This window comes from Nicotiana tomentosiformis, chromosome 7 (assembly GCF_000390325.3).
Source record: "Nicotiana tomentosiformis chromosome 7, ASM39032v3, whole genome shotgun sequence".
Taxonomy (NCBI): domain Eukaryota; kingdom Viridiplantae; phylum Streptophyta; class Magnoliopsida; order Solanales; family Solanaceae; genus Nicotiana; species Nicotiana tomentosiformis.
The window spans coordinates 84,248,266-84,263,561 of NC_090818.1; the positions used below are offsets into that span (position 1 = coordinate 84,248,266).

General features: G+C 40.9%; 1 protein-coding gene across 1 annotated transcript; it reads right to left on the reverse strand.

The window, feature by feature from the left end:
* Positions 1–11,429: 11,429 nt before the first annotated feature.
* Positions 11,430–14,707, reverse strand: LOC138895921 (uncharacterized). Its single transcript, XM_070180679.1, has 4 exons — positions 14,570–14,707; positions 12,458–13,115; positions 11,810–12,247; positions 11,430–11,608 (listed from the first exon to the last, which is right to left on the reverse strand). Exons 1-4 carry the CDS (start codon positions 14,705–14,707, stop codon positions 11,430–11,432), a joined length of 1,413 nt encoding a protein of 470 aa, XP_070036780.1.
* Between the last annotated feature and the right edge of the window lie 589 nt (positions 14,708–15,296).

The following is a 15,296-nucleotide window of genomic DNA, read 5'->3' on the forward strand; positions in this document are numbered from 1 at the left end:
CCGTTCAAACTGAGCGCAACACTAGCATTGATTACGAAACAGTTTAAAATGTCAAACATACCGAAGTATGATGACTTCGGACCCTCAGGAGCACATCACAACTTATACAACATTGGTGAAAGGAAATAACTTGGCCCAACATGATATTGAGTTGGTCCTTCTGAAGAAATTCGGGGAAACCCTCATGAAGGGGGCCTTGACATGGTATTCACTCCTACCCGAACACTCAATTGAGTCCTTTGAGATGCTCGCAGATTCTTTCATCAAGGCCCATGCTGGGGCTAGGAAGGTCCAGGCCCGGAAGGCGGACATATTCAGAATTTCACAAAGAGAGTCTGAATTGCTACGTGAGTTCGTGATCAGGTTCCAGAAAGAAAAAATGTTGTTACCGGTCGTGCCAGATGAATAGGCAGCGAAGGAATTTACTAAGGGGTTGAACCCGAGGAGATCTGACGCCTCCCGAAAGCTGAAAGAAAGCCTGTTCGAGTTTCAAGAAACTACATGAGTGGATGTCCATAATTGTTAAGACTAAAAGATAAGGATAAAAGTTGATCATCTCGGTTTTTCGGCATTAACCAAGGGTCGGGATCGAGAAAAGAATAGGGATAAATCAAAAGATGATTTTGATGCAGATCGGTGATCTTCTAAGGGACAATTCTTGCCCTACAAGAGGGCCGAAGGACGCAAAAGCAAAGGGTTCCGGTCAGTAAATAGGTTCGCAGGACAAAGAGGTATCAGGTTCCCAGGATTCTATTTATCCTAGATTATCAGAGTATAATTTCAATGTTAGCATAGTGGAGCTGGTATCGACAATGAGAAACATCAAGGAAGCATGATTCCTGAGGCCGATGAGATCCGATCCCAGCTAGAGGGATCCTATTTTATGGTGCAAATATCACGGGACTCATAGCCACCGAACTTGGGACTACCTGCAACTACATGAGGGGTGACAACGCTATTGAAGAATGGCCATCTTAGGGAATTGTTAAGCGACCGAGCCAAGAACAATTATGGCCGCAGCCGAGATAACGCAGAATCCTCAAAAATAAGGGAATTCCCTCCTAGACTGACTATCAACATGATTTTCGGGGGGAACGAGATCAACAGTGTAACTTTCTCGGCAGCCAAGAAGAGAAAGACATCAGTGACTCATAGCAAGAGACTCCAAGAAGTCACCGAAGACGACATTACCTTCACGGAAGAAGACGCCGATGGACTTCTTCTATCGCACAATGATGCACCGATAATTTCTCTTAACATTCTAGATTTCAAAATTAAACATATTTTGGTTGACCCAGGAAGTTCAGCCAACGTCATTCAATGGAGGGTGCTGGAACAAGCCAAACTTACCAGAAGCATAATTCTGGCAACAAAGCTCCTCACTGGGTTCAACTTAGCGAGTGTGACAACCCGGGGGGAGATCTTGCTGCCCATGAATGCCGAAGGAATCATGAAGACCACCTTATTTGAAGTGGTAGATGGCGACATGGGCTATAACATAATTCTCGACAGGCCATGGTTACATGAGATGAAAGTCATGCCATCAACATATCACCAAATGCTGAAATTCCCGACTCCAGAGGGAATCAAATAATTAAGAGGGGATCAACAAATAACAAGGGAGATAAATGTGGTATCGGTTTCCATCAGTAAAGGAAGGAACTCAACACATAGCAATTACAGGAACCAACACCTACTCCCGAATCGATCGAAGATGAAAAAGGAGAGGAGTCGTCGGAATCCCACGAGGTACAAAGATACTTTCAGGTACCGGAAGAAACAGACGAGAACAAGTCCATGGCTGAAGAACTTGAAAAGGTAGTTTTGTTCGAAAAATTCCTGGAGAGAAAATTCCACTTGGGGATAGGACTCAACCCCGAGCTCAGGTTACGATTTATTTATTTCCTCAAAACTAAAGTTGATTGTTTCACATGGTCATACGTGGATATGACAGTTATCCCACTAAAGGTGGCAGTGCACAAGCTAAGCCTGGACCTAAGCGTCCCACCGGTGAGGCAGAAGAAGCGCCCAATAGCCGAGGTCAGAAAAAGTTTTGTCAAAGAAGAGGTAACTCGATTACTTGACATCGGTTCAATCCGAGATGTAAAGTATCCCGATTGGCTAGCTAATGTAGTTGTAGTTCCGAAAAAGAATAATAAATTTTGAATGTGCGTAGATTATAAGGACTTGAATAAGGTGTTCCCGAAAGACTCGTTCCTACTGCCGAACATCGATCAAATGATTGACGCCACTGCCGGACACGAGTTAATGAGTTTTCTTGATGCCTATTCCGGGTACAATAAAATTAAGATAAACCCGAAGGATCAGGAAAAAACTTCGTTTATAACGAACTTTGGAATATATTGTTATAATGTGATGCCCTTCGGGCTTAAAAACACCGGAGCTACTTATCAGAGGCTCGTGAATAAGATGTTCGAAAATCAAGTAGGTACAACAATGGAAGTATACATAGATGATATGTTGGTCAAGTCTTTGAATGCATGTGACCATTTAAAACACCTCCAGAAAACCTTTGATATCCTAAAGAAGCACAACATGAGGCTCAACCCCGAAAAATGCGCGTTCAGAGTTACCTTTGGTAAATTATTGGGCTTCCTTGTGTCATAAAGAGGGATCAAGGTCAATCTCGATAAGATCAAAGCCATCGAGGACATCCCAGACCAGCTGACAAGTGTAAAAAAAGTTCAAAGGCTAACCGGAAGATTGGGCACTCTAAGCAAGTTCATTTCTCCGTCTTTAGAAAAATGTCATCACTTCTTATCGCCTCTGAAGAAGAAGAACAACTTCAAATGGATTCTAGAATGCCAACATGCCTTAAAAGACCTGAAATGTTATCTATCAAGCCTTCTTCTACTATCAAAATTGGAGGAAGGCGAACAATTGTAGATATTCTTAGCTGTCTCGGAGGTAGCGGTAAGAGTCGTTCTAGACCGGGAGGAAGAAGGTACACAATCTCATGTCTATTAAGTTAGCAAAATCTTGGAGCGGACTCATTATCTGCTCCTCAAAAAATTGGCCTTAGCTCTCGTAGTCGCCTCTCAAAAGCTTAGGCCTTATTTCCAATGCCACCCGATAGCCATAGTGACAACTTTTCCCCTGCGGAATATCCTCCACAAACCTGAGTTTTCAGGTCGGTTGGCCAAATGGGCAGTTGAAATTAGTGAATTTGATATTGAGTATAAGCTCAAGACCGCGATCAAATCACATGTGTTGGCCGACTTCATGATCGATTTCAGTCCCGGGCTACTACCTTTGGCCGTGAAAGAAGCGGTGATAGTGTCAGAGATGACATCAAGAGTTCAGACCCTGTTCATGGACAGAGCTTCCAATATGAAAGGTAACGCGCCCCGTTTTCTCGCGAAATCAGGCCTCGACATGTGACAACTCTTTTAAAGGAGGTATTAAAAGAGGAGAGTCGCCACCTAATGGTTTTTAAGGTGCGTTAGGGCACCTATTTGCATATGACTCGGGTTTGACTAATTTGCATCACCAAAGATCGGGTAAAGGCTCGAAATTACCTCGAAGAGAAGGTATTAGGCACTCTTCGAGGTCTACAACTGTGGGTCCCGGCCGAACTTGAATTATATGAATTAGTCAGATAAACAAATACATAGAAAACAAGAAGTTTGGGAAGTTTGATTATCAAAGACTTTGAATAAATACAAACACTTGATTCAAAGATAAGATGTGGGGTCCTAAGTTTTTTAGTCTAAAGGATCACCCCGTGCAATATAAATAATACTTCGTAACTCCCTCAAGATGGGGTGTTACTCGTATTATTCAGCGGGCACAGACTATCATCTCCTGCTACCCGATTACTATCTTTAAGTTATTATCTAAAGCGCACTAGTTGATTCTAAATCGTGCCTTATGCGTGCATTACTCGTCCCATGCCTATGGTCCAGGAGGCATTTGGACCTCTATTTTTGGGTGGTTCTAGACTTGACTTAGTCTGCTAAAAAATGTTAAAACTAGGCGACAATTCAAAACAAATAGGACTACAATTAGATCCAATTAAAGGCTCACATTAGCCTCCGCAATGAGGCAAACAAATGCACGCAAACAGATTTTATATATTAGGCAGTTTTCAGAATTGAAGGGATTGCAGTTGTTAAACTCTATAGGCATGGTTTCTAGATGATCTGATTCAGATGCGCAAGCCATTTTTAGACCTAATGATTTCAAAATTACCAATTGGTAAATGCTAGATGCTGCTAAGTGGCTTATTACAGATTATCAGCGGACACATCTATAGGCATGATTTCTAAGTGATTTATACAATAAGGAACAACGGGACTTATTGGAAATGCTCAAAATTATTATGCTTCCTAATAATCGCGTGGATAAACAATAAAACAATGTTTGAAAAGCGAGTAGTGATGTCCTATAGGCATGATTTCTAAAGCTTGGCAATTGGAACTGATTCTCATACAATTAGCTCCTATAGGCATGCTTTATAAATGGACGATGAGATTGCAATAGCGAATTAATTAATTAAAATCTTTTGGGCATGATATCTACTGAGCAGATTAAGGAGCAGTCATTAGCAATTATTTCCTATAGGCATGCTATCTAGCAACACATAGCACTAGACACAAGAACAGATAGAATACTCATGCATTGACAACACACTAATTATTTGAGCATGTGATCCCCTAATGACATGATTTTTAATAGTGCACAAAGAGATTCACATATAACAAGTCGGATAGCAAATAAATCACACAAATCCTATAAACATACTTTCTACCCTTTTTCATGCAAATATTAAGAGATACCCATTTTCCAATTTCACTATCACCCCAATTGTTATTACAGAATTATTGCAGGCCCAATAATGAATAAATTACAAAGTAGTACAGGAAATAATAGTAGGCCCAAAAGATACCCAGCACTGACAAACCTTCAACTAATCTCTTTCTTCACACAGATCGCAATATAGACCAAAAACCATTGGAGAACTCGAACCAAACCCAAAAGCCATGGTTTGATCATAGGATCCAGGAAACATTCACTTACACAAGTCAATTTGCACGTTCAGCAGGAAGAAAGAAGGATAGAACTGAGTAGTAAGGAAAATGGCCAAAGAACCTCAGGCCCTAGTGTGTCAGAGTTCACAAGGGTCTCAAAATGGACCCCGAGCAGTGCTCACACTAGGGAGGTTAATAGAGAAAGCTTTATTGGCCTTGGCTTTCAGCCGGCCAAGAATTATAGGTTCAGAATAGGGTAAACAACCAATAAGAATAAAAATAGTAGTCAAATAGTAGAGTTTGAAGAAGTGCATTTGTATTTTAGGAACATGCATTGCAAGAGTGATCACACAATGAACATATCAACATAGAGGGTGAACAAACTCCAGAGACAGGTTAATATCATAAGTCCACACTTAGCACATTGAGGCAAGGAACATTTGTAAGAAAGCAAGGGGATAATGGCTTCCGGGATTACGAAATTAATAAGCAAGGCATTATACCAAATAAGACAAACAACAGAACATTAACTTAACAGGTTCAAGCCTAAGGGTTAAATTATGCTAAGCACCGGGGGTTGAACATTGCAACTCACACCAATAAGGCAAACAGAATCAAATGTTATAGGGAACACAAGTTAAGAAGCTATTCTAAAAGGTTCCAACTAGTTGCTAGGGAGTAAAGAGTTAGGCAGGGTAAGGACATACTAAGTGAATAAAATGATCATCGGAGCAAATCATAGCTAGAATGAGGGTCTTAGCATGGATTGGGGCATATCACAGATACAAATCAATAACTATAGAAATCCAAGACAAGGAAGGAAACAAATTGAGGTCATATAACCAATGTTAACACTCAAAGTACTAATACATTAAGCTAAACGAACTTCATACAGTCTAAATTGCTCAAGTTAACCACAAATACGTTTTAGAACTGACAATTTAGGCATGAGCAAATGCTAGAGATAGTCTAAAAACACATTAGGTTATGCAATTTCATAGGCATGAATATGCTAATCAGGAATATAAGAGAATGGACATTGCAAATGCTAAAGAACTCACCAGTTACTGATTGACAAGTAGACAAACAAGAAAAGAACAGAATTACTTTGAACGTCAACAAAGCAGTATAACCCAGGACCTTAGATGCATCAAGTTCTTAAGGGCTTTAAGGAACTCCGGGCAATGCTCACACCCAAGGAAGGTCGAGGGAAATAGGAATACCGGTAGCCTTGGCTTTCAGCCGGCCAAAAGCCAAAGTAGAACAAGAGAATAAGCGAACAATAAAGTGAAGATCTTTAGCTTTTTAGTGGAAATTTTGTGATTAAAGGTCTGTCCAAAAGGGAATGGGAGAGGGGTTTATATAGCAGTCAAAATCGAGCAAACATATAAGGAAACAGAGTAATTTAAGCAACAAACAAGGAAAAGAAACATGCAAATCGATTTGAAATCAATTTAAGAGAGAAAATATATAAACCCTAGTTTTTTTAGGGAAAGTGTAAATCAGCAGAATCCAAACAAAATCGAACTCACACAGTATGGTATTGAACGTATATAGACGAAATAGTGCTCAAAATCAAGAGATTCGAACCACTTTGGTTTGATTTCGGAAGATATTGCTTGCCATGTTTAGGCAAGCACCTAGGTAACACCACAAATGGACAACCAGTACCAAAAGGATTCGCATATGGCAAGAGAATGGTAGTCGAATTCCATTATCAGTGGGATTAGGAGAGGGGATTAAGGGGGAGGCGGCTAGGGTTCTCTAGAAGAGAGAATATGAGAGTTGAGAATTTAGGGCGGCGGATTAAGGGGAAATGGTTATGGTTCTGGGTTAGGTTAATTTAAGAGGGGGGAGTGGACGATGTTCATTGATCTCTCAAGATCAACGGCTGAGATCAAAAAATTGGATGGGCGGGTCGTTTAGAAGAGGGTCGCGACCGGGTATTAGACATGGTTCGTTTGGCTTTTGGTTGGGGTAATTGGGCTAGGTATTTGAGTGTTAGGGCCATCCATTTGGTCCGAAATTGGTTTTAAAATTGGGATGTTGTTTAAATATCCAAAATTTATCAAACATAATTTATAAAAATAATTAATAAATAATAAAAACTATTATTTGTGCACTAAAATGATTGAAAATTATAGCTTAACATTATAAAAATATAAAAACTATTTTGGCACAAATAATGTAATTATACATGAATATAGGCTATTATTGCAAAAATATACAATTGGCCTAAAAATGCAAATGCAATTATAGAAAAAATAAAGTAAAATATTATAAAACATACATGTTGGTATAAATAATAAGTTTGGATGATTAAGTCATCACAAAATAATTTAAAGGATAATTATTAGATATTTATATAATTAAAATGTAGAAAGAAATTGATTTAGAGCTTTAAAAATTATGGAAAATTATAGAAAATGCTTGTATAGATTTGTAAACTAAATGATGATGCAAATATGCTATTGTGAAAGAATATATGCATTTTTACAAAATACGAGGGAAAAATTGGGTATCAACAGCTGCCCATCTTTACCCGGGAATGATAAAAGAATTGTCGGGTAAAGAAATGATGATCGATTTTGACCAAATGGGATGATTGGAAAAATGGAGGCCAAATTCTGGTTTCTTAGTTGCCTACATATCCCTGGTGTTACGAACGTCAAGCCTTGTGTTGTTCTGGATCCAACGGTGAACTGAACCGATGGAGTTGTTATAGGAATAGTCGTATGCTTTGGAAATGCTCTTTTAGATAGGACAATATCAAATGAGTTTATACGAAATCGTGAATGAATGTATCTTAGAACGGGTATCTGAACAGTTATCAAGTAAAAGTGGGTAACTGATGGTGGTTGACTGTGTTTGAAATAATTGCAGGATGTGAGCATTGAACAGAAACCGGAGCGAAGATTGCTCCCATTAAGAGACCGGTTACCTCCTGGATTACCTGCAAAACATAAACACAATGCATGCAAGTATATATGCGATTATTTCCAGAATTTAAACATGATGCAAATTCCATTTGGGCCATGAAAGTTGTCTTTGGACAATGAGGATGATGTCCTTAGACCATGATGTCCTGGGCCATGAATCGCGTGATAAAGGATTCGCAGGCCATGAAATAATGTTCTCGGGCCATGAGAATGGTGCCTCTGAACCATGACGCCTTTGAATAATTATGTGCAAAATTGAGAGGTCCTCAGGCCATGACATGATGTCTTCCGGCTATACGGATGATGCCTTCAGACTATGATGCCTTTTGACAAAATGGCGATGTTTCAGACCATGAGATGCAAAGACATGATGCTTGGTCATATGCGAAGAAAAAAAAGATAGAGCTTAGTCTTGTGTAAGATTGGGGCAAAGCTTAGCCCCGAGAAAGTAGAAAATAGTGCAATTTTTCAAGTAGCATAACGGAGGTAGCATTTTGTATTATGCAAGGATAAGGCGATGCTTAGCCTTATACAATTAGGGAGGTAGTTCTTAGCCTCATGCAAGGAAAATGAGACAGTGCTTAGTCTCATGCAATTAGGAGACAGTGCTTAGTTTCATGCAAGGAAAGACAGAGCTTAGCCTTATGCAATTAGGGAGGCAGTGCTTAGCCTCATGCAAGGAAAATAAGACAGTGCTTAGTCTCATGCAATTAGGAGACAGTGCTTAGTCTCGTGTAAGGAAAGGCAGAGCTTAGCCTTATGCAATTAGGGAGGCAATGCTTAGCCTCATGAAAGAAAAGGAGACAGTGCTTAGTCTTATGCAAGGGAAGGCAATGCTTAGCCTTATGCAATTAGGGAGGCAATGCTTAGCCTCATGCAAGGAAAAAGAGACAGTGCTTAGTCTCATGCAATTAGGAGACAATGCTTAGTCTCATGCAAAGAAAGGCAATGCTTAGCCTTATGCAATTAGGGAGGTAGTGCTTAGCCTCATGCAAGAAAAAGGACACATTAATTAGTCTCATGCAAAGAAAGGCAATGCTTAGCCTTATGCAATTAGGGAGGCAATGCTTAGCCTCATGCAAAAAGAGGGCGATAAGTGATATTAGAGTATTTCTTAGCTGGAGATATGTTTGATTATGAAAATAGTGATTTTGTGAATATTCCTGTTATGTTCATTCTGCCTGCATCCAAAGAAAAATCGTGAGCTTTGCGGGAAAGGTTGGTCCGTGCTTTCACCTTCTTGCTTTGCTTTTGCTCTTATTTCGAGATCTTGTTCGAGTTGTCCCGGGTAGCATCTGGCTATTTATAAAATAAAGTTTTTGAGAAAATATGCGTGCATTTGATTAATGTAGCTAATTAAAAACATAGTAGTATGCAATATCAAGTAAGTTAGATGAACCAATAACTGTGACACTTTTAGAGACATTGCGACTTCTTTGCATTAGAAGTTTGAGGGTCCTCCTCAAAATTCTTCACCAGTTCAATAAGCGATTCTTTGACCGTTCTGCATATGACGAAGTTGGCTGGACTTGCTCCAGAATTTTGAGGATCCTCCTCAAAATTCTACCCCGGTTTCTGACCATGGTAAAAATGAAGATTTTATTGAGTTGTGACCGAACGCACAAGGTTGCCTACGTATCCCCTCTTAAATGGGAATCAGGTCAAGCATACTTCGGTTACATTAGAAGAAATGCGAACAATCTAAACATAGTATCTCTTGACTGCGTCTGAGTTACGTAAACGATGTCGAATTCACTTAATAATATCTGCCATTTTTTCAGCTTCCCTGTAGGCATGGGTTTCTGGAAAATGTATTTCAGAGGATCCATCCTTGATATGAGATATGTGGTATCGGCACAGAAGTAGTGCCTCAACTTTTGAGCCATCCACGCCAGGGCACACCAGGTGCATTCCAGCAAAGAATATCGTGCCTCGTATGGTGTGAACTTCTTACTCAGATAGTATATAGCCTGCTCTTTTCTCCCCGTCTCATCGTGTTGACACAAGACACAACCGAAAACCCCCTCTAGTACGGACAAATAGAGTAGTAGAGGTCTACTAGGTTTCGGCGGGACCAGGACTGGTGGTGTGGACAAATATTCCTTGATTTTGTCAAAAGCTTTATGGCATTCTTCAGTCCAACTTGTTGCAGCGTCTTTCTTTAACATTTTGAAAATCGGTTCACAGATCACAGTTGATTGTGCTATGAAACTGCTGATGTAATTGATACGCTCCAAGAAACTCATCACATCTTTCTTGTTCTTCGGAGGTGGCAAATCTTGGATAGCCTTGACCTTTGACGGGTCTAGCTCAATTCCTCGGCGGCTGACGATGAGCCCTAACAACTTTCCGGCAGGGACTCCGAAGGCATATTTTGCGGGATTTAGTTTCAGGTTGTATCTTTGAAGTCGATCGAAGAATTTTTTTCAAATATGCTATATGATTTGTGCTTCTCTTGGATTTGATGATCACGTCATCCATGTACACCTCTATCTCTTTGTGTATCGTGTCGTGAAAAATGGTTGTCATCGCCCTTATATAGGTGGCTCCAGCATTCTTTAGGCCAAACGACATCATTTTGTAGCAATACACTCCCCATAGTGTAATAAAGGCTGTCTTTTCAGCATCCTCTTCATCCATCCAGAGCTAATGATATCTCGTGAAGCAATCCACAAAAGATTGGAGTTCATGCTTGGCACAGTTGTCGATCAGTATGTGTATATTGGGCAATGAGAAATCATCTTTGGGACTTGCTCTGTTTAAGTCCCGATAGTCGACACACACTCTGACTTTCCCATCTTTCTTTGAATCTGGCACAATGTTAGCCAACTAGGTCGGATATTCAACCACTCTGAGAACCTTGGCTTTGATCTGCTTGGTGACTTCCTCCTTTATTTTCAGACTCATATCCGGCTTGAACTTTCTGATCTTCTGCTTTACAGGCGGACACATAGGGTTGGTAGGTAGTTTGTGAGCCACTATGGACATGCTCAAACCGGTCATATCATCATAGGACCATGCAAAAATATCTTCATACTCCTTCAAGAACCAGACATACTCTTCCTTATCTGACGGTGATAGGTGAATGCTTATACTCGTCTCCTTGATTGTTTCGGAGTCTCCCAAATTAACTGTTTGAGGCTCATCCAAATTGGACTTAGGCTTGTTTTCAAAGCTTTCCACTTCTCTGACAATTTCCTCGGGTATTATATCCTCTTCCAGATCCTCTGAATCATGATCCTTATGTTGCGTTGTCTCATTACATGTCACAGTCGTAGGTTCATCGAAATAGGTAACAATAATGTTATAGAGAAAAATGTAAAGAATAATAATAAATACTAAAAATAACAATGCATTAGATAAATCTTGAAAACGCCAAACACGTACGGCTCGATGACTCGAGCAATTATTTCAAAACAAAATATGCTTAAACAAAATACTAAAAATGTCTTAAATGCTCACAAAATTGCTTTCAAAATAAATGATGCTAATTGCCAGGCTACCCAGGAACTCGACGGGCCCTTGATGGTGCAGCAGTCCAATTCTTGAGAACAACTCCCTCCTCCACGGTTTGAATAATGAGGCCTTTCTCCTCCTCCTCCTCCTCCTTAACTATCGCACCGCAATCCATGTCTTCATCCTCCAGAAATAGATTCCTTATGCCAGCTAGAACTTCATCTTCTTCGGACTCCCACATCATGTCAGCTTGAAGAAATGACTGGCTCAAATATGCTACTGGTTGCTCTAGAGGGTAATAAGGACCACGCCATGGTGATGACAAATTCTGATACTCGTGCCATGTGTATTCATACCTAAGCCCAAAGGTTGTGCCGTGACGCTTTAGCTGTATCGGTTTGGTGATCCCCTGGAGGTTCTTACTGAGACCCTTGCCAGGCTCATACCCTATCCATGCCAATATGCCTTCTATCTTACTTCTCCACCATTTGTCCTTCTCAATTGCATTGACGCGCTCGATACGACGGTATGTTTCTCCACCCAACTTCCTTCTATTCTCGATGACCGAAACAGTTTGATTGGTGTAAATGGGATTACTTTCGTCCCCATGGATGATCACTTCCCGATAGTTCCACTCAAAATTCATGGCCTGATGTAGAGTAGAAGCTACGACCCTAACGACATCTATCCAAGGTCGTCCCAACAATAGGTTATAAGTAGCAGATATGTCCAACACATGAAACTCAACATCAAACCAGGTTGGGCCCATCTGTAGGCTGAGATTGGTTTCCTCAATTGTGGCCCTTTGAGACCCATCAAATGCTTTCGCATTCATACTTCCTGCTCGTATCTCGTGCAAGCCTTTACCCAATCTTTTCAGAGTAGTTAGTGGACATATGTTGAGACTCGAACCCCCATCTATCAGGACTCTGGCAATGAACTTGTCTTCAAACTGCACTGTGGTATGCAGTGCCCTGTTGTGACTTAGTCCTTCTGGTGGCAGCTCGTCTTCATGAAAAGTGATCTTGTGGCTTTCCAACACTTGCCCTACCATATTGGCCATCTCTCCACTGGTGATGTTGTTGGGTACATAGGCTTCATTCAACACCTTCATCACGGCATTCCTATGTTTCTCGGAGTTTTGCAGCAGTGATAAAATGGATATTTGAGCAGGGGTTTTGTTCAGATGATCAACCACTGAATACTCTCTTACCTGCACCTTTCTCCAAAGATCATCTGGGCCAGTCTCAATGACAGGCGGTTTAGAGGCAGCTTCTTTGCTTATTCCTCCCAAATACTCGGGTGTATAAATCCTACCAGTTCTGATCATGCCTTGCACTGCACCTGTTTCTTCCATTTTTGCCTTTCCTTTCCTTCTTGCTTCTGCAACATCATCCCATGGTATAGCATTAGACTTATAAGACGGCGTAGGTGCTACCATCACGATGAAGGGCGTTGTTATTTCAACCTCAAACGGAGTTGGTGCAGCTACCTCAACTTCAATTGGTGCCTGAGTCTGTACCATGATAGGTGTGAGAGTGACTGGAGATGTTACAGAATTATCCCCTTCTCGAATGAGTCCAATTGACCCCTTTGAGTCCCATTCTTTATCGGTCTCTATCATGTTTACTCCTCCACCCCTGTGATCTAGGAGAGGATTGTTACGTACATTGGGTGCAACCTCCTTTGCCTGTATGACTTTGGTGTCAATTAATGTCTGAATCTTATCCTTCAAAGTACGACACTCATCAATAGTATGACCTTTCATGCCTGAGTGATAGGCACATGTCTTGTTTGGATTAATCCACTGGGAAGAGTTTTCCATAGCAATAACGGGAATGGGAGTGATATAACCGACAACCTTCAGTCTCCCGTACAGCAGGTCTATAGGTTCAGCAATTGGGGTGTATTGTCTGGGTGGTTTGCAGTCGAAATTTGGTCTGGGTTTTTGGTAGTTTTGGCGGGCTGGTGGTGAGTGGTAGTATGTTGGCTGGGTGTTATAAATATGGTAAGTGGCGGTAGGTTGTTGGTATCTGGGAGGTAAAGGCTAATATGTGGGTGGGAGTGTTTGTTATGTAAGAGGAGATTTTGGACCTTGGGCTACCATCACCACACCTACTTCTTTCTTCTTGGAGATACCTCCTAACTGTAAGGCTTTATTTATGGCTTGGAGTGCTTCAAAATTTGTCACCATTCCACTTTTGATCCCTTCTTCTATTCTTTCTCCCAATTTGATGATGTCAGAAAATTTATGGTTTTCAATAACTATTAGTCATTCGTAGTATTGCGGATCCTGAGCTCTGACGAAGAATTTATTCATCTGTTCTTCTTCCAGTACTGTCCTTACTTTTGTAGCTTCAGACCTCCACCGAGTAGCATACTCATGAAAAGTTTCCGTTAGACTCTTCTTGAAATTCTGAATGTAGAAAATGCCTGGTGCGTTTTCTGTGTTAAACCTGAACCGATCCATGAAATATGATTCCATGCTCACCCAATTAACCCATTTCTTTGGGTTCTGACTGATGTACCAAGACAGGGCATCTCCGGTGAGGCTCCTCATGAACAACTTCATGCGGATTCTTTCACCCCTGCCAACTCCTACAAGCTTATCACAATATGTTCTCAAGTGTACCTTCGGATCACCAGTTCCGTCAAACATTTCAAACTTAGGAGGTTTGTAACCCTCTGGCAGTTCTACATCTGGCTGAATACACAAATCTTCATAATTCAAACCCTCAATGACTTTGCCCCCTTCGACATTTTGAATTCTGCCAGTAAGTTTCTTGAGTTCCTCTGCCATGTTCTTGATGAGCAGGTCCTTCTCAGCGGATTTGGGTATGTATAGGGTCTGTTATGGGGTGTGGGGTAAGGTTTCCACATATATGGGATTTCTTTGGTGGACTCCGGGAATCTGGACGTAATGGTGGTCACCTCAGGAGTAGGCTATGGTGCATTCTGATGGGTGTGGTATGTGGTTGTCTGTGGGTATTGAGTTGGGTGGTGATGGTGTTGTTGAGGAGTAGGTATCGGTAGAGGGTTGTGGTCTTGAGGAGGTGTGGCGTATTGATGTGGCGCGGGAGGATTTGGCGGATTTTGGGGAGGTGCCGGGTTTTGGGCGTTTGTGTTTTATTGGTTAAGGTCGGGGATGTTTAGGGTGAGGGAAAGGTTTGCCAAGTTCCGAACCTTCTCAAGTTTCCCTTGTTGCTCCAATATTTTCTGTTTTAGACGTAGGACCAATTCGTTCTGTGCTGGAGTATTCCGACCGTCCGAGGTTTCAACGTTCTCTGCATTGTCCTTTCTGATACCGCATAAATCGTCCATTTTTTCTTTCCCTTTGATTTTGCCTTTAGGATCACTTGGTGGAGGAGGAGGTGGAGGACCTATGGATCTAGTATGATATGGAATGATGCCAGTATGCATGAACCAACCTTTGGGGAATGGGAATAAACAAAAAAAAGAAAAACAAAAAAGGTAACTAAGTCAGTAAGGGTTATTAATAGGATATTTGCAGTATTATAAATTCGTGTCCTAATTTTGGGGACCTCATTGTGCCTGACGTAGGCCTAAGCGACATATAGGTTTGGAGAAAATTGATGCCAATAATTGTGTCATTTCATTAATGTGATAAATGAACCAAATCTCTACTAAAACGACAATAATTATAAAGAGTTACTAATGGCATTTGCCTTATTACAATCAAAGTCTAAAACAAGTCTAGAAAGAAAATAAAACATTATTCCTAATCTATTTGGTCCCAGAGGGACCTTTTCCATGCTTGTCCTTCTTAGCTCCATCAATTAGGTTCCCCAAGTCGCGCATGTCCAACAACAGATAAGCCCTTGCTAGATGCCTTCCTTCGTTGCCTTCTGTATTCTGACAGTCTGAGATCCTTTTCCTCATCTTTTCCTCA

Excerpts from the sequence above, each read along its gene's own strand:
- LOC138895921 (XM_070180679.1), bottom strand. The coding sequence starts at position 14,707 with ATGGACGATTTATGCGGTATCAGAAAGGACAATGCAGAGAACGTTGAA. Across the intron at positions 13,116-14,569 it reads AACAAGGGAAACTTGAGAAG|GATAAGATTCAGACATTAAT; the intron begins GTTCGGAACTTG and ends CGTACTTTGAAG. Across the intron at positions 11,609-11,809 it reads TGAGCCTGGCAAGGGTCTCA|ATGAAGTTCTAGCTGGCATA; the intron begins GTAAGAACCTCC and ends AGTCCGAAGAAG.